Source organism: Girardinichthys multiradiatus, chromosome 6 (assembly GCF_021462225.1).
Source record: "Girardinichthys multiradiatus isolate DD_20200921_A chromosome 6, DD_fGirMul_XY1, whole genome shotgun sequence".
Taxonomy (NCBI): domain Eukaryota; kingdom Metazoa; phylum Chordata; class Actinopteri; order Cyprinodontiformes; family Goodeidae; genus Girardinichthys; species Girardinichthys multiradiatus.
In genome coordinates this window covers 36,071,702-36,096,964 of record NC_061799.1, presented here as the reverse complement: position 1 = coordinate 36,096,964, position 25,263 = coordinate 36,071,702, and the positions used below count along the sequence as shown (strand labels likewise).

General features: G+C 38.2%; 1 protein-coding gene across 2 annotated transcripts; it reads right to left on the bottom strand.

The window, feature by feature from the left end:
* Positions 1–14: 14 nt before the first annotated feature.
* Positions 15–24,286, bottom strand: cc2d1b (coiled-coil and C2 domain containing 1B). 2 transcript variants are annotated; one of them, XM_047368250.1, is made up of 26 exons: positions 24,159–24,286; positions 23,745–23,876; positions 23,517–23,661; positions 20,866–20,966; positions 19,833–19,952; positions 19,270–19,410; positions 18,377–18,707; positions 16,635–16,756; positions 14,523–14,601; positions 13,714–13,794; positions 12,883–13,019; positions 11,756–11,828; positions 10,824–10,963; positions 10,617–10,746; positions 8,172–8,344; positions 7,915–8,040; positions 7,530–7,588; positions 7,224–7,403; positions 7,071–7,144; positions 6,833–6,891; positions 6,696–6,747; positions 6,076–6,175; positions 4,895–4,985; positions 4,314–4,436; positions 4,163–4,210; positions 15–2,845 (listed from the first exon to the last, which is right to left on the bottom strand). In XM_047368250.1, exons 2-25 carry the CDS (start codon positions 23,805–23,807, stop codon positions 4,199–4,201), a joined length of 2,712 nt encoding a protein of 903 aa, XP_047224206.1. In that variant the 5' UTR covers positions 23,808–23,876; positions 24,159–24,286; the 3' UTR covers positions 15–2,845; positions 4,163–4,198. The 2 variants fall into 2 exon arrangements, with proteins under 2 accessions (XP_047224206.1, XP_047224207.1); XM_047368251.1 differs by lacking the exon at positions 24,159–24,286 and having other exon boundaries at positions 7,287–7,403; positions 23,745–24,140.
* Between the last annotated feature and the right edge of the window lie 977 nt (positions 24,287–25,263).

Genomic DNA, 25,263 nt, shown 5'->3' with positions numbered 1-25,263 from the left:
ACCTTATAGAAAAATGAAACGAGTTCTGCTTTTATTCTTTTTTGCAGAAAAACATGCAAGAAAATTAAATTAACAGTAAAATTATGGGATTTGATACACTGAAGCATGATTACTCAGTTCATCACACAGCCTTTGATGCCATCGTACATTAGTTGGAGCTTTTCAGCATTATGAACAAGACATTTACCATTTTTTGTAAACCTGTAGTTAATTAAACGCTAGAAAACAAAATAGTGGCTGAATATAAATCAAAGTATTTTTGTCTGCACAGAATAAAGCCAAAATCTGAAATGTTTTGACCAAACTCAAGAGTTGAGGTGAAACCTATTCAGGAAATTGTCATTTACTCATTTGGCTCAGTAGGTTTGATATGGCTTCATTTACAATGAAACTAGCAATTTTAAAGGGCCAGCTCACTCAGTTAACCGTTTCTCCTGTCTTGGTCGAAGTCTTAACGCATTTTATTTCTAGAAAAGAAATTTGCCCAAACGAAATGTTATTAAATAATTATTTTTATTTCTGTCGCTACCTGTGAAAAGTACTCCCCCCTCTTTAGCTGCTAACGTTGCCACCTGAGCCACATTTACCGCATGTGCAAAAAGCCTCAAAATAAATTCATCTTTCACAGCAGCAGCATAAACTCGCAGGAAAATTTGAGAAAAATTTGTGATTTTTTTTTAGGAAAGGGATCTGTAAATCATTGTAGAACCAAAAAATAAAACGGCGCTCACATGTTTGCTTGATTAAAAGAAAAGTGCGCAATTTTGTAATTTGTGTTGATCGTTGATCAGAAATTACATTTCTGTGATTCATTCTCAGCTACTAGAACACAATTTGGTCATTCCTTCTTGGAAAACGCACCTTTGGCCAGGTTTAGTGAACAGGTGGGTCCAAGGCTGTTTGAATACAAGTTGCTGGATTTATTTTGGCCCCATTTACAATGAAATTAAAATTGAGGCAAAAAACAAAAACAAAATCCAGGGTTAATGAAAGAGGCATACTCTGCCGTACCTATTTTATAAATATTTAAATTTATTAAGAATATCTCCATCTATATCTCTACATTAACCCGTGTTGAAGTGAAATTCAAAGCGTTCCCAAATTGTGGTCACGGGCCAGAAATGGCCCGCTAACCTTACTTTGGACAGCCCTGTTCTAATGGCTGTTATTGAGACCTTATGAACCTTAAATGCTGTCATTTGCTGCTGCTGAACTGTGAGTTTCGATGATGGTTTATTACCTGCAGTCCCATCCTGTTCACTGTGTTCGGTGCCAAGATGAACTCGGGTCTTCGTCCAGCCTGGAAACCAGTGGCTAACAGAAACGGGCCTCTGTGCCACGCCATATTTATCCCCCGGGGAAACACAAAGTAACTGATTTTTAATCAGAAGTTCCTAGAAACTCTGATCAACTTTAAAAATTGAGGCATTTGTGTTTTTAAAATTCTCCAGTTACATTTATTTTAAAAGAGGTTTCTGAGGGTTGGTACCACCAGTGATTTACTAAAATAATTGCTTTTCTTCAGTGAATAAATGTACTCCACATAAAAAGTTGGATTTTTCTAAAATGTTCAGTATAAGACTTTGCCTCTGCAATGAGTGACTCATTTATTTTAAGGCTTTTCTTTCAGACATCTTCATTAAAAAGGTGCCAATAAAAGTGGCTGGCACTGAAACTCAAATCACCCTCAACAGCCCTACAGCCTAAGAGTCCTCCAGTTGGTGCACGGTGACGAGGCATACTTCAAATCTAAACGTTTCAGACGAGGAATCGTGAAAACTAAAATTATCTGACTGGCTTCAGAATTAAGTTGTTCTGTTTTATAGTGACTGACCCTTTAAAGTACTCTCAGAACGACACATTGTCAGAAATGGCTTACAGATAGTTCAGTATTAAGGTTTTTAGCTGAATTAACAAACTATTTTATAAAGGCGGACTGTTTAAACGTCAGTTAAACCATCTCCTGTTTTACATCACACTAATCCTTTAACTGCTACCTTAGATAAATTACTCACCAACTTTACCCCCCTCCTTTATCTGCACATGTTAAAGATTTCTGTGGTTTTGTGCTCCTTGCTTTAAACAAAACACACCTCTTCCAGTCTAAGTAGAAGGTACCAAAAAGAGACCTTGTGTAGCATCAGAACTTCTTGGCTTTCACCTGTAAAACATCTTTGGAGACATTCCTCTTGTTTCCACAGTGAAACCTGGATCCCTTGTGTGGAAACAGTGAAAACCTCCAACAAACCAAGCTGCATACATGTCAGCCGTATCATATAAATGTGTATATAAATTTCTGCAACTCTAACAGATTTGGCAAATAAAGATAATTTAAATATGCTGGATTTTACAGCAACTTTGATTACTTTGGTATTAGTGCATAGTGAAGTTCTAGATCCTTGACTTGTATAAATAGGAGGAATATGTACACATTATTTGCTGACATATATGAAATAAACGTAAGTTAGCCAGCAGGATAATGGCAGCTCTTCAACTTTAGCAGAAGACACACTGCTGCCTACTTGGAGCGCAGCCGATTCACTAGAAACTGTCCAAGCGGCTGTGATCGTTGCCTGAGTCTTTTTACTTGCTGATTTAAAGAGCTTTCAGCTCACTGCTCTAAAGTCTGCTTCATGCAGCTCCTCGAACCCTCTAGCGAGCCACAGTACAACAGTAAAACGTCTCCTCCTGGTGGACAGCTGTGAAAAAAAGACTATGTGGTGCTAATGTGCAAAAGTCCAAGATCAGTTAAGGCCTGAGTCCCATGTGAACACCTGACTGCCCCCAGCAGATCCCAAACCTCGTCTTTTTCTTCCGAAGTGTTTCTGATTGAGTCCATGTTCACCTGCAAGACAAAGATCTTATCAATCAGGCACAGATTAAATGTATGGAAACATCAAATACACCACACATCTACGCTGATCAGCAAACAAGCAACGCTACAATCTCTGGATTAAAGAGGATTAATGCTGTTCTAATAAATCAATCTAAATCAATCTATTATCATCCAATAATTTGTAATCTGGGCACATTATAGAAGTTTCATAAGGTTTCTGTCAGACCTTCACTTATATGTGAATAATTCTGGCTTTTACCGATTTATTAAACTATCCTTCAGCCTGGAATGATCGTTTAACGTGAAATCATTTATATTTAAAAGCAAGCAAATGTGAATTTATGGTGACTTTTCTCTAATCCACACAAGGTCAACATTATAAGCACAGGCTCAAATATTTACATACACCCCCACTAATATTTTCAACTGTCCTTTAGCAAGTTGCTCAGCTTCTGATAAGCTGTTTGACTCCTGGAGTTAATCTAAACTGGTTGTTGTCCTGCCACAGACCCAGCTTTCAGGTCCAGTCCAGATAATTTCAATAGGACTGAAGTCCGAGCCATCAAGCCTCAGGTTGGCTTCCTTTATCTATACAAAAAAAAACAGTTTGAATAAGTTTGACATATTTTAAAATACCCTGCTGTGTTTGAGTTTCAAACATCCAACTGTTGATATGAGGTTAAGTTGAATAATTTTGATGTAATTCTTCTTCTTTACATGAACTGTGTCCAATGGGCCAGAACCACTGATAGCAAAACAACCCAGACAGCTGGTTTAGTGTTTTTTAAGTTTGAAAGCCTCACGGCAACTCCCCAAAATACAAAGCTTTTAATTGTAGACAAATAGTTCGATGTTTATTAGTGTAAAAGTTTTCTTCAGATGGTTTTTGGCTGGTTTTCAGCTATGCTTGGAAGTGGGTCTGTGCAAGGAAAACTGATTTAAATGAGCTCCATCGTTTCCGGGTCAGAAATCTACTCACAATCAGAGCGGAAGCTTGCTGGTGTGACTGGGGTGCAGCTTCTTAACATATATTTAGCTATATGTTAATGGAGGTGTATGTATACATTTGAGTCGGTATATATAATTCTGACCGTGTGGAGATCATACAAAATCCACAGTAAATTAATTGTGTGTTGCATTATGAAGCTCACCACATAAAAAGATGAGTGAATGTTAACTTCTAACCAGAACTGCACAACGCAGTAGGAGGGAAAAAGTTCCGATTGCAAATCAGCCGTTTAAAAAAAAAAAAACTGCTTGTTTATTTGACACTAGTTCTAAAAATATATACATTTATTTACCTGAAAAAAAAGAAAAAAAACATACCTTCATCTGTAACTCTTCTTTAATTTGGACAAACATTTAAACAGGACCCTGAAAGGGAGAAAATTAACATTATTTCACAAAAACACATGAACAAAATACAAAGAGACAGTCTGTTACATGTGTATTAAAGTTTCACTGTATGGGATGTTACCTTTGAAGAGTCGATGACTAGCCAGCGATCGGTGCTCGTCTGCACGTCCTGGCCGCTCAGAGGCTCCCGCAGTCGAACCTTCACCTCGACCCGACCTCCTGTGTGCTTCCGGCCGTCCATCACCTGGCAGGAGAAGCAAAAAGATGGTTTCAAACAGCCGATGTACAATTACTGTGACTTTGGGATTTTTTTTTTTTTTTGCTTTTTGAACAAATATTGTACAGTTGCACTACTTAGTGTAACTATTACCTGTGGGGCTCTGACTGTTTACAGTGACAATGTTTGCAGCCACAGCCAATAAGTGCCACAAAATACTGTGATCAAATTTTAAGACCATTTCACCCAACTCTATTAGATACTAAGAAATATTTATTTCTCTACATCTAAACATTGAGTTTTTTATGCTTATATGTTTATGGGATGTTTTCATTAAAGCAATGAGTGGCAAGTTTGGCTTTAAATCTGCAGAGTAGCAACTACAATCCTGGTAAGGCAAACAGTGTTTAGGTAAGATCATTTTAAAATGTGTAATCCTCACATTTCTACATAACATTTCCTTTTTCTTTCTAACTGATGCTTACCTCCACAATCTCCCTGATTTCACTCTGTGACTCCAGTTTGTCCAGCTTTACGAGTGCTGACCCAATGGGCTTGTCGCTCCGCAGGAAACCCCTGTGAGACAACGTAGGGACACTTTGTGTAATCAGAACACAAAGCTTTAGTTTTTTTTTCCTGAATCAAGACAGGCAACTGATCCTTTTTACTTGATATTTTTACAAGCAGAGACGGTTGGAGATTTTGTCTCCATTACATTGTTGGCCTATTTGGCTCAAACTCCTGAATCTGTAGGATGTTTACACATTCTTTCACGTTGCTCGTCTGTTGTTAGGAAGTGCTAATGTTGCACTCATCTAAACTACGACCTTAAAAACTGAATCAGTTGATCGGGTCTGTCAAGAGGAATGGACCAACATTCTAGCACACTATTAAAGCTACTGAAAGGATACCCGGAACATCTGACCCAAAGGTCAACACAAAGAAAACATTTGCAAACTTCTATATTTGTAGAAGGTTAAAGGCATGTCGCTCTCTGGCTTTAAGCAAATATAAATAATTGTGGTAATCCTAACTAAAACAACAAAAGCTAGTCTGATTTGATGTGAGATAGTTAGAAAGAAAGACCACATGCGTCTAAACCCGTTTATCCATTTAGGGTCACAGATCAGCTGGTGCAATTAACCTAACATGTATACCTACGGGCTGTAGGACACTGACCTAATGAGAACCAATGCATGAACAGAGATAACCTGCTGAAAGGCCAGGTCCGGGACTGAAACCCAAATCTATCTGGCTCCAAGGCAACCGTACAAACGACTGCTCCACCACTATCTATTTGCACAGTTTATGCAAATACCTGGTTTCTACTGTATTGTAAACTGTAAAAATGTATTAAAACACTCATGAAGTAGTTCAGGGTTGCCCAGATCCAGTCCTAGAGAGCTACTATCGGGCGGCTTTTTAATGCATTCCTTCTCCAACAGACCTGAAATCCAATGAATGGCTCGTTACCAGACCTCTGCTGAGCTGGATGACCTACTGCTGATGAGACAACACGGCTATCTGATTCAGGTGTGTTGGAGCAGGGATGCATGTAAAAGTTGCAGGATGGTAGACCTCGAGGACTGGACTTGGGCAACCCTGATGTCGTTTATCAGTTACCTTTACCTCATGAAACAAAAGCAGCATGAAAACAGAGCCTCACCCTTTGTGCAGCAGCTCCAGTTTGAGGCCTTTAGACGTCACGACTCTCTTAAAGCCTCGGTGGTTGCGGGTGATTGACAGCGTGAAGCTCTGGTTATAATCTGGGAAAAAACAAACAATGTGTCCTGCCAAATTTATTCCTATTCAGCAAATCAGGTGGTAAATAAACCCAGGGAAGAAAATGCAATAAAGAAAAGTCAAGGCCATCATCAATACTGAAACCATCAGATAAAACAAGAATACAATTTAATAAATTACTTTTCCAGAGGTTTACATGTCCATTTTTTATCTTTTACCTTTTGATTATGTGCCCAGTGCAACATGCTCTAGAATGAAATGGAGTGACTGAACAGAAACTGTGTTCGCCGTCTTTATTATTTATTGTTTTATGAATATTTCACCGCGCATCACTTCTAGCAATATTATCAAACAGGATTATGACTAAGATGACAGCAATTTTGAATGTTGTGCATGTTTTGGTGGAAGTGTGAGGGTTGGAATAGTTGATTCCCTTTTCAAGATACAATTTGCCCATGTGGACAAATTAAGTTTAAACTTAGAGCTTTCACTGGAAAAAGTTCCAGATATTCAAAACGTGTGCTAAAAACTAACAACCATTACCTGGTGAGTTAGTGTTCTTGATGACATTGGTTTTGTGTCTCTGAGGCTGCTCCTGGAGGAGATAAAGCAGGAAACAAAGACTTTATCAGAACAACTGTCCTGGGTCTTATATATTTAGAATAATTTAAGGCACTCACTGCGCTGGGGTAGGGAAAATCAAACTTGATATAAGCATCCAGATCATTTGGTTGGATTCCTGAGGAAGGAAAAGCAAGTACTTTTTTTACTACTAAACCTGATTTTTTTTTTTTCAGTAAACATTGAAGCTGACTTTTCAGGACATGGTAAACCAAACGCTTTGGTTTATGCAAGTTAGTAAAGACACTCTCTCTGTTTTTTATAAAAAAAATAGTTATGAACTGTCCAAATCCTTACCACTAGGAGCAGGAAGATTCATCCCCTTCACGATGATAACAACCATGTCGGTGCTGCTCAGTTCTGGAAATATTCTAGAAAGAAAGGAAAGAAACCAGAACGTGAAACATTTATTGATTTGGGATCACCTCAGAGGTACATAAAGAGCGACACCTGGTCAGGACTAAGAATATATCTTCACTTGGATCGCAGTGAGTTCTGAATAAATGTTTACACCTCACAGTGCGCAAAGATCTCTCCTCAAAGTGATGTTTGGGTGGAGGCAGACCCCTCGACTGAGCCAGCTTCAGGACCTCCATGCTCTTCTTGCAGCTTTCCGCCATTTTCTCAAACCTTAAACAAACAAACAAACAAAGCTATGATTGGATAGTTTAACAACAATCATGAGTCCTAAAAAGACATAAATGGGGGTCAGGGGTCAGCTCCCGAACACTATAGAGAGAGACAGAGGGAGCTCACCTTGTTGTTTCAGAGATGTTCCCGAGGTGAGTGAACTGCTCGGAGTAAGTCAAGCATTTCTGACAGAAAGAAACAGAAATCACAACATTGCTCAGTACTCTGCAGCCTTCACAGCTAGAAAAATACCAATGTATTTAACAATTTGTTTTTGTTGTTCAAGTTAAATAATAACTAAAGACATCTCACACCTGTAAATGTCTCAATTATGTTGGATTTATGTTGTGTGTACAAATAATTTGCACAGAGATTTAAAGTATATTTATGCAACCAAGACACAAACATTACCAATATACTAATTATTCCTATCATATTCACATCCTGAGCTGTATAATACAATGGAGTGAAAGTAAACACGGTTAGTGAGGCTATTATCTTAGAGCCTTACCTCATGCTGCTCTTTCAGGATGGTGGACAGCTGGGTGTAAACCTGCTCTGCTTTCTCTGAAACCTGCACGTCGCTGTGATGAACCAGGATGAAGTCGTCCTCTTCGTCACCAGGGGGCGATGGCAACTTCAAGAGAAAAACAAAGATCTGTCACAATTTGCTCCTTGGAAAAGCATTACCAGAGTACGAGATGTTCTAAAGAAAGCAGACAAATTGTATTTTCCGAGTCAGAATGTGGCTTTCGGCTGTCTGCTCACGGTGCTGATGTCGACCGTTTTGCCGCTGCGTGCTGCTTCGATCATGGGGTCCAAGCCCTTTGCGGTGCGGAGGAAAACCTTTGCTTGTTCCACGTCGTTCTTTTGTTTTGCCTGCAGAGCTGCCTTCATGTACTGTTTCTTCCTGCTCTCCAAGAGCTCCAGCAGCTGAACGGCTGATAAGTGAGGACAAAAAAAATCTAAAGTAAACCAGGAGTACTGAGGATAAAGTGTTCACCCTGTGCACATTTCCTATACTTAGGCTTTTTTTGCTTAAATGTTTAATATTGTTAAACAAACTTTAATATCAGACAAAGACAGCATGAGTAAATACAGAAGGCAGTTTTCAAATGATGATTTCATTTACCAAAAAAATGATGATGATTCAGCAAAACCAAAGATCTGGGTTAAAATAGCATCCGTGGATTAGTTCCAAGGTCAAAACCACAAAAAGCAACTCAAAGGCCTCTCTTACGTTTGCCAAACAACATTTTGATGATCCCCAGACCTTCAGGAAAATATTCTGTGGACTGATAAAACAAAGAAGTGTGCTTCCTGTTACATCTAACGTGCAACTAAAAGCGGGTCGAAAAAAAGAACATTTTTCCAACAGTGAAACATACTGGAGGTAGTATGATGGTCAGGACCTTCCACTTTTAGACCTGGGCGACTTCACGTGATTGATGGATCCAGGAATTCTGCTCTTGAGCAAGAAAATCCTCAAGAACAATGTCCTGAAATCAGTTCACCACCTCAGCAGGAACAGAGTAATTTGCTCTTTAACGCGAGTTGCCATAAACAAAGCTCTTTCCATGCAAAACTGCTTTAAAGTCCCAATGGGACCACATGAGAAAAAAGTTCAGCCCAGAATGTGTCAAGAACAACCTGCAAGAAAAGAACAAAGTCAACCAACCTCTCTGTTCTTGTAGAGAATGTCTAGGCCTTTAAGTTCAAATCAACTTGGGCTGCGCAGCAACACTGCTTCTGAATGGCTCAATTAAACTAAAGGAAGATTTCAAAGTGGCTTAGTCAAAGTCTAAATTTAAAGTTGACTGAGATAATGTGGCCCTCCAGTGAGGTTGAATTAACTCTGCAAAGAAGGTGGGGCCAAAATTTCCCCGCAGCAACGCAAAAGACTCCCTGCCAGTTCTAACAAGGTTGGCTTGGAGAGCTTTTTCACTTCATAAATGTAATAACATTAAACCTGCATTCTGTATTTAATCAGGTTATTTTTGTCTGATATTACATGTTTAAGATAAAAAAATAAAACTTTAAGTTTAACAAAAAAGCAAAAACAGAAGAAATCTTTAAGAGGGAAAATATATGTTTTATGGCACTTTATACTCACAAGAAGAGTGACTTTTTATCTATTTGGACGGTTATATAACCAGTCAGTAAATTATGATTTGTTTTTGAATCAGTCTGACAGAGGGAGGTATCCCAATCCTTGTGGTTTTTAGTATAACAATGACCATTAGTGGGACCCTTTGTGGGGTTCCTTGAGACGACATTGTTGTAAATAAGCGCCGTTTAACTAAATAATCTGAACTGAAACTATCTGTGTAGTTATGCTGCTATAGGCTTAGGCTGCTGGAGGACATAACGACCACTTTCACCCTCTTCGCTACATTCTCACACTACTCTCCAATTTTGCATTATTTCCAGTTATTTCAGCTTTTAACTTTGTTCTCTTTTCTCTTCCTAGAAGCTGCACCTGGCCTGACTCTGTGTCTACCTGTGACACCTTTCTGGAGAGGGGAATCGTCCGAGCTTCTGCTGGCAACAACTTAATGCTCACCCTCTACCGATGACCCACATAGCCCTGTCTTTTAGTGTTTAACCCTTTCTCTCTCCTAGACATGGAAATTGACTGAGTTTTTACTGTAACTAACTCTCTTTCAGACTCTAACCTTGAAAACTGGCTCAAAGTTTATCTGTTCTTTCTTTCTAGGTGAAACGACTAAAGGAGCTACATCCATTAACATTTACTTTTCCTTCCCATAGAAAGTACTCCTGGATCAGTGCTTCTTTGTTCTCTTTGTGTCTCTGTTCTGTCCTCTTAAACTCCCAGTCGGTCGTGGCAGATGGTGCTCACACTGAGCCTGGTTCTGCTGGAGGTTTCTTCCTGTTAAAAGGGAGTTTTTCCTCTCCACTGTCGCTACATGCATGCTCAGTATGAGGGATTGCTGCAAAGTCAACGCCAGTGACTGTCCACTGTCTCTACATGCTCATCCAGGAGGAGGGAATGCTGCAAGTCACTGACTGGATGCAATCTGCTGGGTTTCCTTAGACAGAAAAACTTTTTATCTAATTTGAATAAAAAGCTAACTCTGACTGGTTCAATGGTTAGGATTAATTGTAATGTATGTACCTGACTGTTGTGAAGTGCCTTGAGACAACATGTGTTGTGAATTGGCGCTGTGTAAATAAAATTGAATTGAAACTGACCCGTTGGCGAGGGGCTTTCCTTTGGAGATGTGCTGCCTGGCGAAGCTAACGGTGATCGTTTTTGCTCTGGACCAGCTGTGGGGACATCTAACGTCGGCTTCTTTGGCTTTTCTGGAACAGCAACCATTGACTGAAAGAGATTCACTATATGAGTCGTTTATTCAGAAACAAGCCTACAGTAATTTACAGGCTACATAGATAGCTCACCTCTTCCTCCTTTTCTTCATCATCTTCTTCATCGCCAACATCAGGAGCATCAGGGGAAGCAAGCTTGCTGGCTGCCTCTAGAGTAGCGATAAACCCTCGCTCAGCATCTGCCGCCTTTTGGCCAGGGATCGGAGGAAAGCCTGAAACAATATGACGATATTTAGTTCTTTTATGAAGTACAAACAGTGGTTAGACAGAAAAATAATACTGCAGATGTTTCAGGTTTCCTATTTTAGTTTCTGTTTTTATGTGCATAATTATCTAAACGGGTGCACACAGTTTATGTGCACTGTAATGATAAAGATGTTTCCATCATTTACATCTTTCCTCACTTACAAACACAAATGTTAAAAAAGGTACAAAAGATTAAGGAACATTTGAAAGTTTTTGGTTGAACTGGATTTATACATGATCAAGGACTTTTAATGGCTCATGAAAATCCAATCTGATTGACAGAGAAGCCAAAGATGGAGCAAATGAGTTCGAAAAGTGGACAGATAGAGAAGATAAAGAAGATCTAAGTAATACTTGGTGATATTACTACATAGTGTGATGACTTAAGAAATATTTGTTGGATGTATATCCCAAATCTTACCATCTTCTAGGGCCCTTATGCGGAGGTTTATAGGAGTATGATACCCAAGAGCCGACACAAATACAACATTAATAAAACGGTCCTCAAATTTACCAGAACTTCATCAACCATCTTGGTTGCAGGTAAGGACTTGTTACCCTTCTGCTACTGTCTCTGTCAAGCAGAACCACTTCCAGTTCCTTCAAACGGATGAGCAATTATGTTCCTCAACCGGGTGAAGCAGTTATTCAGGTCAAATTGTTGAGCAGTACTGTTGTTAAACTATAAAGGCGTTATTAAATGCTCAGCCTCAGTAACATGGACACAAGGCTATAAAACTAGTTAACATGATACTAACCAGGTGGCACTGGAAGCTCATCGAAGTTGACCGGTCTCCCAGCTTTGTGAGCTCGGATGGCGCTGTGATATTGCTGCAGGAGAGGGATTAAAAAGGTTTTAATAAACACAGCTAATGTAACAAATGGTGATTTACAAAGAGAAGAAGTAGGCTGCTTCAAAAATATTTGCTCCTCACAGATTTGTTCTGTTTGTCTTTTTTTGTCAAACTTAACTGTTTCAGATCTTTAAACCAATTTCATGTCAGGCAAGAATAATCAAAGCAGTTTTCAAATGATGATGGCATTCATTAAGGGAAAAAGCTCTCCAAACCTACCTGATCCTATGAGAAAAAGTAATTGCACCCCAAAACCTAATAACTCTTTGAACCATCTTTGACAGCAACAACATGCAATAAGTGTTTTATATCACTGTGAAGGGAATTTGGCCAACTCTTCATTGCAGAATTGTTTAAAGTCAGCCACAATGGGCAGTTTAGGACCATCAACAACCTGTTTAAGCTTATGCTACAGCATCTCAATTGGATTTAAGGCCAGACTGAACCCTTCGTTTTTTATAACCGTTCAGAGGTTAAAGCTTTGGATCGGTGAGCATAAAACGCCACAGGACAATAATCCGAACATAAATGTTCTTAAGCTTAATGTGAGGAACTGAAGGCTGAACCTTGTCCCTCAGGAATTTCTGCTAGAGAGCAGCATTTGTGGCTCCTGGATGAAACGTTGATGAACTCCTGGAGTAATCTTGGTAAGACAAGTTCTGTTTGTCTTTTGTCTTGATTCTACAGGTCTGGCAGTAATCAGACCATCAGTGAAATTGAACTCAACTTTCCACATCAAGTGGTTAATTGCAATTAACTGATGATTTAAAAATGGTAGAAATTACGTTTTGTTTTACATTGGTTCAAGTTGCTTTGGACATTTCCCTGAATATATTTACTCATATCATCTTTATCTTACAATAAAATCAGTTTGATAATCAGAAACATTTAAATGTGAAGAAAACTAAAGAAATCTATAAAAAGGGACAAATATTCTTTAAGGCACTGAAAAAAACACATCTATGTCATTTGGAAAAATTCAAACCATACAGTTTAGTTATTTTAACTACATTAGAGGTCTTCCAAGATACCTTAGCAATGCGGTCGTGCATTCTGGCCTTGCGGTCATCCCCACTGGCTTTGGCATGATTTGATGCTTCCACATATTTAACTCGCCTCTGCTCAAGAGCCTCCAGCACATCCGTGGGACCTGAAAGGGCAGCAGGACCTAAAACCGCAGAAGAAAGTTTCTCATAAAAGAGAAATTAAAGACTTTTACTAGTACAACATAAGCTTATCATAAGTCAATGTTCCTACACATTTGTTCATGCTGAAACTCCATCCTTTCTCAGACTCAAACATCAACAATTCTGTCTTTTCTGGCTCATTCTTTAAAGATACACCAAACTTAACTATAGTTATATGCTAGAAATGTGCGCATTGAATTTGCATGGATGGATGGAGACACATATGAATGGATTATAGTTGGATGAATGCATGTATTGATAAATGAAACGACTCATGGATGGATGAAAAGGTGCTTAAGTAGATGAAAATGGATGGAAGGACAGACAGGTGGATGGTCAGAAGGATGAACTGATACTTTTTTTTGACAAAGGGATATGAAATAAAGAGTGGAAATATAAATATATTTCCATACAAAATACCTAAACCAAATTCCAAACTTCCACAGCGGTATAATATCCTCCACCTAGACAGGCCGACTGCTTCTCCAAACGATGATTTTGATTTCCTTTCAGATTTACTGAAGCCTCATCAACGTATTACGAGTGTATTAAGAGGAAGTAAAATAAATGAAATATTGTTTCTTAAAGACGATCACCGGACAGAGTACTGTAGAAATTTGGTAACAAAACGATAAAAAAAATAAACAGATAACTAAATGTTAAACTGATGAGTACCAGGGGCTTCTGTAGGTGGTTGGGAGGCCTCGATGTGTTCAGAGGGAGGTTTATTCACTGCAGCAGAGCCCACTCCTGCACCTAAAACACAAGAGGTGAATATTAAATCCCAAGATCTACAAAAGCAGAGTTTTTTTGATCATGTGTAATTTCTCAGGCCAAAAAGCTTGTGTTTAGCCATGTACTTTCAACGTATTTTTAGAGGACCAATTCATAGCAAATATCTCCAAACACTTTACAACACAAAATGGTTTTGTAACGTCCAGTTAAACCCAGTTATGATATACTACACCTTGTAAATATGTGTCTAAGAAAATCAGGACGATTAGATATTAAACTTCAACCAACTTGAGTCCAACTAGAGTTCGGTTCTTTTTGTGGGTAACAAGCTTCTTAAGCTCCTCTGGAAAGACAAATAACACCCCTTCTATTTCTCACATTAGCATGCTGAGGAAGTTATTAGAGAAAAATCAACTTGGACAAATAATTTACTTCATTTTCATACATTATTCTTTAGCTGTTTTCGTTGTATTCATCGGGAGAAACATCTCCAGAATGATGGCGATACTCTTTGATCATATTAAATCACTTTCCATCTAAAGTAACAAGTGGCTCAAAGCAAATCATTCCTAAAACATTATTTTGACCTCTGTTTTTCAGACCTACATTTGATTCTGTTAGTTCCTATTATTTTTTGTAAAACATGCAGAATATGTAAGTTTTAATTGTCAGCCTTTTAGGAATTGTTCCTATGAATAGTTGTTATCTTCTTCCCTAACAAAACATTATTTCTTTACAGCATTTCTGACCCTTTCCAGGAGATGAAGGGAGGCCACTGAGGTCGACTGCTTGTCCTTTCTCCAACGCCTCGATCGCAGCATCAAACCTCTGCACAAAAAAATAAATAATGATACTCTTTGTCAACACTGGCATTGTTGGCATATTTTACATCATCACATTCCTCTGAGGGAAATCTTGCAGTCAGAATGTCCAGCAGCAACAAGCCCAGACAACAGACTGCAAACATCTGAGCTTTAAACATATGATTAGGAAACATGGTGCATTAAAACTGGGTTTTGTTAAATGACTAATGACCGGTGTACAAACTTTACCTACAGTGTTTCTCCTACTGTTATATTAGGAGGGAGTCTGGCACCCCCTTCGAAGGTCAGCCCAACTTTACTTTACATATATCTGGTCAGATTACAACAGAAGACACATAAGCTTAAACTTCCTACAGAACAGATCTATACAGTGTCTTCCTATTAAACAAACCTGAGTGACATTTTTTCTCTCCTCTGCTCTGTGTCTTGTACAACAGGTTTATGCCCCGAGGCAAACACATACACCTACACACACCAGGCATGAGCTGGTTCTGGTCTCAGTGTATAGCACGATTTTTCAAAGTGATGGTTTCAAACCACTAAAGTTTAGATCATTCTGTTTTTTACGGTTTACAGAAACACTTCGGCAGTAAGTGGAGTTTCCTCTAAGAGTATGGAGCCGAGTTGTTCAGTGCTCTGATCTGGCAAGCCATCTTCACACATTATAGAGAGAACCTTTAAAACAAATCCCTAAATCTATTCTTCCTAGTAAAAAACTAACATTTCAGATATCTGGAATGGCATTCTTCCTATCCACAGTCGACATTTTAGCAATCTTGGACATCATTATTTAAATTAGGGATTTTTAGATATCTTAAATTTCTTACGTGTACAATTGTAATTCTAGATATCCTAAGAGGGCATTTCAAATTTTTATTAGTAATATGCTACTGTGGATATATTTAATTTCAATTTTTAGTAGTAAAATTGTTACATTGACAAGGAAGAATTATATTTTTTGAAATTTAAAAATGGGAATTCTAGTGTATTTTTTAATTAAACGTTAAAATGGCTTGCTAAACTCTCAGTACCACCTTACGGATAATCCTTTTGTTTTGAGATATACTCATGTTCTTTAGGTCTCGTGGTCAAATGAAAGGTCGTGACACGGAGTGAAGGGTTTACGCTCCTGGTCCCTCATGGGAGGAGGTCACAAACTCTCAATGTGAACTCTAAGAGGTAATACATGGTCATTTAATACAAAGCAAAGACAGCAGCAGAAGTCCACGGTGTGGATGGTATTGCAGAGTCCATCAGATCCGAGAAGCATGGTGCTCAGCAGAATCTTACGCGGATGACAACATGTTGGGAGCAAAAACATTGCTTGCATTCAAAGCGCTGTATGCTTGTAACCTACATGAACCAAAAAGGTGTGGTAAACCCCACCCTTTTGGTTCCATAATCTCAGACCCTGCTGTGTAAGCCCACATGGCCCATGATCTTGTATGATTTGGAAGGTAAAAAGTGATCCGTAATAGGGAGTCAATCCAACAGCTGATTCTCATTTCAAACGGACTATCAGCTCTCGATTGTGTTCCCTCACTCTTTGCATGTTTGTCTATGTATCAAAATAATAAATAAACCTCCAAGACATTATTACAACCATAATAATCAATATATTATGTGATTTCAGTAGCAGCAATGTATGTATGTTGCTTTTCTGTTTTAAATAAAAGGAATTCTATTATGTTATTCACTTTTATGTCAAAGGTTGGAAACATAAAAAGGTTGAAAAACAGGGATGTAAATACGTGGCCCTTTATAACAAATGCATCAATTCTTATATTCCAGTCTGATTGGGTTTTATACAAACACATGATAAATGACATCTGTAGAAGTAACCCAGGAGTTAATAATTCTCTTCAACTCAATGGGAAATATGTTTTATTTGCTACACAAATCAAATCAAGAAGTTGTCAGCTTCCAGAAAGGTCTGCTGCCAGTTCCTTGACAAATGTCACTTTAAAAACATGGTATTTTACACACAGAAAAGAATTGGTTTGTTTAAAAGGGCACGTTTGTCATGCTTTAACTCACCTTGCTGGTCTTGAAGTAGAGCTTAGCCTGCTCCATATCCCCTTCCTTCTTTGCTCTCAAAGCTGCCAGCTTGTATTCTTTCTGCCTCTCCAAAAGCATCGTCTTTGTCCCCTCAGTCATGGCTGCATCACGGACAAAACAATTACCAGAGTGAAAGGCCTCATTCACTGCATACTGGCAGGCAAGGAGACAGTTATTTCACTGAGACCAATAAAAGTCATGTGCCTCCGATACAAAATGGATAGCATAAGTAGAATAAATTCAGATAAATCCATAATTTACAGTCAGGTGTATATTAAAGGTGAGAAACATCACATCAAAATTTTGATAAATACATTTAAAAGGTACATTTGTAAATATTTTCCTAAATAAAAGTGAAATATTAATAGAGTTTAAACTTTTCAAATTTGTTGTTTTATATTCCAAACATTTCTAAACATCTAGTCCTTCAATGTTTTTGTTTTCTGCACAATCCAATATGGATTTTACTGATAGGAGGCCAATTTGGGCAAACAAAAACAAAAACTAAGTACACCTCTCAGATATTTGTAACTTTATAATTATCATTTTTATTAATAGTTGCTGATCATGAATAAGTGTTAGTTAAGGTATTTGTAAATTCTGTGAAAAAACATTTTTAAGAGATTCAATTTGCTTTAGAAACTTTGAGCCCAACCCATAAACCCAATTTTAACAACAGTAAAATACAATCTCTTGTTGGTTTGGACCTCTCTCTGTGAAATGCAAACAATTGTCACTTTATAGAAATGAACTTCATGTATTAGAAAGTTGCAACCCCTGGACTCTCAAAAATGTTGTCACATAACAACCAGAACCAGTACATGGTTTTCAAAATTGTTTACAAAAAATTCTGAAAAGCGCGGCGTGCATTTTTATTCAGTCCCCCAATTTATTACGGCTTACTTACAGTTACGGCTTCAAGTCGTCAGTACCATCAAGAAACTGAAACTAATCTGTTCAAAGCAGCTCGATGTCAGTCAGGTTTGATGCAGAGCGAGTTAAAAAATAAAGTGCAAGTTTTGCAGAAAATTATGAAAGATTTCCATCTAGGCCATTTTAACAAATGAATATGCTTTGATCTAAACTGTAGTTCTGGCTGTATGTTTATGGTTTCTGTTCTGCTCAATGTTGAACCTCTGCCACAATCTTAGGATTTTTGAAGCCTTTAACAGTTTATGTTCCAGGATTTAGCTTCATCCATCTCGGTATCAACTCTGACCAGCTTCCGTGTCCCTGCTGAAGAAATGCATCCCCTCAGCACAATGCTGCCACAACCACCCAATGACATGCAGGACCTGATTTTATTTCAGGGTTAAATATTAAAAAGACACTGAATATATATGCACACCACACCTTCTGATTGTTCCTAAGATAATTTGAAAAATGTATGATTTTCCCTCCACTTCTCAATTATGCACTACTTTGTGTTGGTCTATTGCATAAAACTCCTATATATTAAATGAAAGTTTAGCGTTGTACTGTGACAAAATTTGAAAAAAGTTCAAAAGGTATTAATACTTTTACAGGCAATGTATTTACCTAAATAATGTGTGCAGCTATTATAACATATTGAAAAAATGCAGGCATTTGATGAACAAGCTAGTTTAGGATTTGCCAACAGGATAAATAAACATATTTTGCCCTTATTTGTTGAAACCTAACCTTTATATGTTAAAAACATTATTGCTGCTTTAACTTACTAGTTTTAGTATAGAACTTACAATCTGTCAGACTGGCCTTAGTGAGGTCAGCAGTTCCCACAGGTGGCTCCTCAGGAGATGGAAGGTTGCTCAGAGTTGGTATGGTAGCAGAGGAAGACTGCTCTTCTTCACTGCTGAGTGTCATGGCATCAGGCACGGCAGTCGGCAGGGTCGTGGCTTCCGTCTCCCCCTGCTGCGCTCGATCAGGACGCGAGGGTACAGGAGGTGCAGGTCTTGCAGGGACAGCGGGCTGAGATGCAGCGACTGGGTCTCCGGTAGCTACAGGTGGTGGGATCTCTGATTCGTTTACAGGCTTTCCTTTTTTCACAGCAGCTAACATCGACTCCAGTGACTGTCAAGAGCAACAATAACAATTTTTACAATGAATTTTATATAGAACTATTAAATTCTTAAATAGAAAAAAAACATTTTGTTGCTGCTTTGTATGTCTTCCAAATAAGTATTTAAACTTGGAGGAGAAATATTTACTGGCCAAAACAGCTGGTAACCAAGTTACCAAGGGATTCAGACCCACCCCTCTTTACTTAAACTCTCTAAATCTTTAAGTTTCTTGGCTTGCTGCAAGGCAACTAAAAGCTTCAGATCCTTCTGTGGAATTTCTCTACGATTAAGGCTTTAATTAAGCCCTTCGATTATCTCAATGTGCTTCTTTCCTCTTTAACTTACAGGTCCTACAACAAATGCTTCCTGCTAAAAGTTAATCTCGTAACCCTTCACAACAACGGAGGGGACAAAATTGTATGCAAATCTGTCAATCTAATGTAAATAAAACATCTAAAAATTCCCATCATCACTCACCCCATTAATTGTCCATTTTAAATGTAGAAAGAGCTGCTATAAATCAGCCTTGGGATGTAGTTATATCTTCATCATCTCGATGCATTTTTACCAACCTTCAGACCTCGATCATATCTTCTGGCTTTGGACGTCTCTCCTGCAGTCTTTGCGTTCTTTATTGCTGTCTTATACATCTCTGCTCGCTCCTCCAGAGTATTTTGGAGGCTACCAGGGGCTGCTTTGGAGACCTTCACTTCCTGTTTAAGTCACACAAAAATCAACATGCGGGTACTGTAAACAACACTGAAAAGAGCTCCTTTGAAAAATGTGTCCGTATACAAACTGTGAGCTGCAAACCTCTACTACCTAAACAGGAGCAACAATCCAAGTAAATAAAAACAAAAATATATATCTTTCCTTATTCAGTTGTTTGAAACCTGAACAATAACCACTCAGAGTATTGTACAGAAAGAAAAATTAAGTATTTACCTCAATAACACAGAGCCCACCATTAGAACCGCCAAGTAAACTATTACTATTTGGACTGTTACCAAAACAAGTCGTTACACTTTTAAGTTACAGTTTTAGAAGCAAGGAACTGAAAAAACATAAAATTCTATCCGAAACGTACGTCGGCCGTGTTTGTTTCAAAGCTGGCAGAGAGCTGCTTGTATCGTACCTGTGCAGCTGGGGACTCGACTGCCTCGACTTGAGAAGATTCCGCGGAGGCGGAGAATGTGGAGGAAGCAGTTTCTGCATCCCCAGCTTCCTCCTCACCCACCACTTCCTGGAGCTCCGCCTGATGGAAAAAGAATGCACCGACTGATCAACAACCAGAGATGACTGCTAAAACACAACTCAGGGCGTTAGATGAATGGCAAGCTTTCCACCTGCTTGGTGACATTTTTAAGATCAACTGGTAAAACTGCAAAAACCAATGCTTAACCTATAGAAGTTCTGCACCTCTTCTACAGTCTGCACTAAAGGTGCATCAGGTCACATTTTTTAAACAGGAAATTATCTTTCTGGCTACAAAGCTTACTAAGAGTACATAATAACACAGCTTGTAATTCCAGGATGGTATTTGGCATTATTTGAGAGACATCCTGTCAATTACAGTATCCTTAGTTTTCTTCTAATACAGAATGACTCTACAAACAAAATCTGATGTTTTAAATAGGAATAAGATCATAAAAGTAAATTTAATGGCTTAGAAGAGCATTATTAGTTTTAGTTCTAACTTATTTTCTCTTTGTTAATATTCATCAGAAACTGTAAGGAAGTGATAAAAGTCTTTAATATTATACAAGCTCCAGAAATTTCAGTGTAACTGGTACAAAGTTACTTACTGTAGCAGGCTTTATTTTTGGTTTTGAAAGACATTACTAAATATACAGAGATTTACTTTTACTCGTTTGACAAACCATTTCACTGTGCTCATGTATGCAATCTCTCGTTAATTCAGCTTTATGCATGTTTGGGAACCTATGGCAATGTCTTTTGATTACACTGACAATACTTTAAATTCTCTGAGACATGGAGAAACATCAAAAAACATCACAACACAACAGGACTTCGAGCACAAAGGATCCAAGATTATTTTTCTACCTCCTAAGATGTGTATAAAATAAATGTTGAAATACTAAACTAGGTTTACCATCCACTGACAGAGAGAAACCCTGATATGAATGTGTTAGATGTACAGCACGAACCAATAGATCTTCATCGTCTTCAACATTATCGTCATCATCCCCGTCCACATCTTTCATACACTCGTCAGCCATTTTTGCAATGTCTTCCATGGGCAGAGGGCCTACAGCATAGAAACATACAGTCATGTTTTCATGCGTTCAACAGCAGGAATCGTATATGCTCTCATCTTGGTTGATGGTAATAATTAACAATGTTATAAGTTGAGAGATTTGATTTTTAACACAAGTAGTTAGATAATACATTTATGTTATTTGATATAATCGCTTTTGTGCCAGAATTTAACAATGAAAATCTTCAAATATATTTTGGATTCAACCTTTAAAATCATTTATTAATTCAGATAAAATGTAATCCTCCATTAAATTGGTGGACCTAAACATTAGGCAAGCCTGGTGCTTAACAGAGCTGTGTCACAAATATGTGAGGACATGGCTTTATTTTCTTCATTAAATAAAAATGTAACACTTTTCAATTCAAATTCTTACATTGCAAAAACATATAATTGCTCAAATGAAAAATAACTGAACACAGGCTTTATAATATACTACTGAAAAACAACTACAAGTAATAGCGAAACTAACTAGAAAAACGTTATGCTACGATCTGTCAGATTTAATGCAATCTGTACACAGTTCAACAACAAAACCAAAGCAACGAAAGGTCCAGTCAACTTTATTCATCACTGAAAATCCATTCTCTCCATGTAGACATTAGATCCAGGAAATTATTTAAAATTTACTTTGGCCAAAACACAACTAAACGATTTAAAATATTCAATCATAATTTGATCAAAGCAGAACAACTCAGGTCCAATTTAAATTGACCCAAATCATTTCAAGGGGTCCTGTCTACCAGCACCAAGAGGTCTTGAATGGGTCAGAGATGTGTTAGTAAAAGAAATGAGACCATCACCATAAAACACAAAGATTTTAAAGGCGGAGGCAGATCAAAGTGCAGAGTGCTAAGCAAAGGCCCCACCTGTTTGAAATTCATAAAACTCAAAGTGGTAGTCGCATTTACAGTTGCATTGTAAGATACTGCATGTTTTTAAGAAGAATCCAGGTTATTTAACTGTGTGCTAAAAATTAAGTCTCTCAAATTATTAGAGATGCACAATATTAACATCAGTATCGACCAGTGTTAGTCATTTTTTACCATCGATATCGATCCCAAAAGTAAAACTGGGCTGATATTACAACCAGTTTTAATTTCCATCTTGCTGCCCTTTGTGTTTCAGGAGGTGGAGGGGAGGGGGCCATGTGGTATTTGTTTGGGCATGTGACAGAGATGGAGCGCAGGATTATGTGTAACTGAAGCAGCAAAGCAATGTCAGCTGTGTGGTCGCTTTTTCATGGTGATAAAAGGGTAGGGAAATAAATATGAGATATATGAAACAGGTAAATATCAGTTAACGGCATTACCAGCAATATTCATAGCAGACCAAATTTTTATACTGGTGCATCCCTAAGAAATATCCTGATGATCAGTGCATTTAGTTGCTTATGAAGACAAAAAGTAAAGCAGAAAATCGTGAATTGGCGTTTATAAATAAACTGAATTGAATTGAAAATGTATGCATTGTGTGAAGGGGGAAATGAGTGGAACTGGTGCAACAGAGAAGGAGTGGTGAGATATATGCAAATGATTAACTGTAGTGGCCAGGACAGGTGTCTTTATGCAGCTAACGACCTGAAACAGGTGCTTCTAATTTAGATTAATAAGTGGAGTGGAGGTGGACCTTTTAGAGGCGGACTAACAGGTCTTTGAGGGCCAGAATTTTGGCTGATTGGCAGGTGTTCAAATACTAATTTGCAGCAGTAACACACAAATTATTTTAAAAATCATACATTGTGATTTCCAGATTTTTTTTACATTATGTCTCTCACAGTGGACATGCACCTAAGATGAAAATTTCAGACCCCTCCATGATTTCTAAGTGGGAGAACTTGCAAAGTCGCAGGGTGTTGTTGACACGCCACTGTGACGAGAAATCAGTCGGTGAATATGATCAGGCAATTTATAGCTCAACTGGCCATGACCATTGAGCGATTGAAAAAAATTTGATCAGTGAAGGCAACATTCATTAGCTCTATCAGGACTGCTGACATCGGTTGTGTTTATTAAAGACACAGCCAATTTCAGTATGTGTCAGGAAAGGAAAATACAATTTCCTTTCACTGAAAGGGAAACTGTATTTTCTGCATGTCTATGGGGCATTCAGGCTGCAAAGAAACATTTGACAGCGAGACTTAAAACAGATACCAGGAAGGCTGAACATATCCCTGCAAAGTTCTCTGTTTTTCCACGTTATCTCTCAATCTCTGTCTGTTATGGAACATCCTGAATTTGAAAATGTTGTCAATTTTGCAGAAATCTGACTTAAAATAGGGATCTGCGTTCTCTGCTAGATGCATTGCTAGATTATTAAGTGTGAACACTCAAATTTAAAGATGTTTTCTTGTATCTGAATCAGTCAGAACACATTTTCACGCTAGGTCTGAACAGGGGCCTAAATCAACTAGTAGCAATGAGATAAAACAAGGAAAAACAGAATATACAAATGGTGCGCAAATCCACAGGACATACAACGTATAAAGCCCATAAGGAATCATTGAGCATGTTTACAGAGATCCAGTTACACAGAACTCACTTTTCCCCTTCGGCTTGACTCTTCCTCTTGTATTGGCTTTATTTCCAGTAATAGCAGCAAGTTCAGCCTCCAGATCAGGGTCGTCCAGGTTTTCCTCCGCACCCATCATCATCTTCTCAGGGTCCAGGTCTACAAACAACCCCATCTAACAAAAGCACAGATTTCCGGCTTAACATTTTATCATTCTGCCTGCTGTGTTTAACGTAATTTTGGCTTTAGAGTTGCTACCTTTTTGGCCGCAGCAGTGCCCTGTCCTTTGGGCATCGGTGCCTTCTTCTTTTTACCAAACATGCTATTTTTTTTTTGTATGTCTGTCGCTTAACAAACCCTTCAGCGACAACCGTGTGATCCAAACTAGCCCTATGAACCAAAACACATTGAAAAATAAAATAAAAAGCTGATTCCAGCTGTCTGTATTCTGGTTAGAGCAGTTGAAATCATGTGAGCGGTTGTCAGGTGGCTCCCAACCGTCGCTGCGTGACACTGAACTGCCTACTGACCAGAGCTAAAGCTGTTAGCCAAACATGCTATCTTCTACCAGCTCCAAAAGTTGTTTTAACACCAAGTGGGTGCCTGTTGCCATCACCGCCGACGAATAATTTAAATATTACAGTAAAATCTCGGTGCAAAATGTAGGTTTACCTGTGCATTCACTAGTTCATAAGGTAGCTCTCAGACGACCAGCTTCGTCTGCGGCTTGACATTGCTTGTTTGAATACGCATGCGCAATGCGACAGGGCGTTTGACAGCAGGAGAAGGGTGAAAAAACGCCCTGAGTCATGTCTTACAGGCAAGCGACACTGAACGCATCAGTGAGCCTAAATTAAACACGTTTCAGTGTTCTGTTAGATTACATATATTGCTAGAGATTTTTATTTAGACGAAGTAATTTAAATCAAAATTAAGACTAATTAAATAGAATGATTACTGATTATATATTTCAGTCGTTTTGTGTGAATTCTGACGATTATGGCTTACAGCTAATAAAAACCAAAAAATCAGTTTGTGAATATGAATTTTAAAACTAAAATAGTACATGACTAATTTTTAAAAGAGGTTTTAACTACAGAAAATACAGTTTCCAACAGACTCATTTCCAACTTCCACAAGTAAAACCCACCAAATTTTATTGCCAAAGAAGATGGCTGTTCACATAGTGGAGAGATCAAGCACATTAAAGGAAAGTTGAACAGAAGGAAAAATGTAAGTAAAAAAAATAAAATGAGTCTACAACTATCAGAATGCAGTATGACATTTTCACCCAGTAATTATTTTGGGGGACTTTGTGGTTGTCAAGTGTTCTATGAAATACTATTTATTTATTCCACTTTATGTTGCAACAAACTGAAATAGTTTTAGAACACATTCAAATTTTCCTTGTACAGGGGTTGGACAATGAAACTGAAACACTTGGTTTTAGACCACAATAATTTATTAGTATGGTGTAGGGCCTCCTTTTGCGGCCAATACAGCGTCAATTCATCTTGTGAATGACATATACAAGTCCTGCACAGTGGTCAGAGGGATTTTAAGACATTCTTCTTGCAGGTTAGTGGCCAGGTCACTACGTGATACTGGTGGAGGAAAACATTTCCTGACTCGCTCCTCCAAAACAACCCAAAGTGGCTCAATAATATTTAGATCTGGTGTCTGTGCAGGCCATGGGAGATGTTCAACTTCACTTTCATGTTCATCAAACCAATCTTTCACCAGTCTTGCTGTGTGTATTGGTGCATTGTCATCCTGA

What these genes read in the sequence shown, in the direction of transcription:
- cc2d1b (XM_047368250.1), bottom strand. Translation starts at nt 23,807, where the DNA reads ATGTTTGGTAAAAAGAAGAAGGCACCGATGCCCAAAGGACAGGGCACT. An exon ending in TAAGGCCAGTCTGACAGATT is followed by an intron (nt 16,757 to 18,376) that starts GTAAGTTCTATA and finishes TCCGTGATGCAG; the next exon opens with CCATGACTGAGGGGACAAAG. An exon ending in GGAAAGCCCCTCGCCAACGG is followed by an intron (nt 8,345 to 10,616) that starts GTCAGTTTCAAT and finishes CTCACTTATCAG; the next exon opens with CCGTTCAGCTGCTGGAGCTC.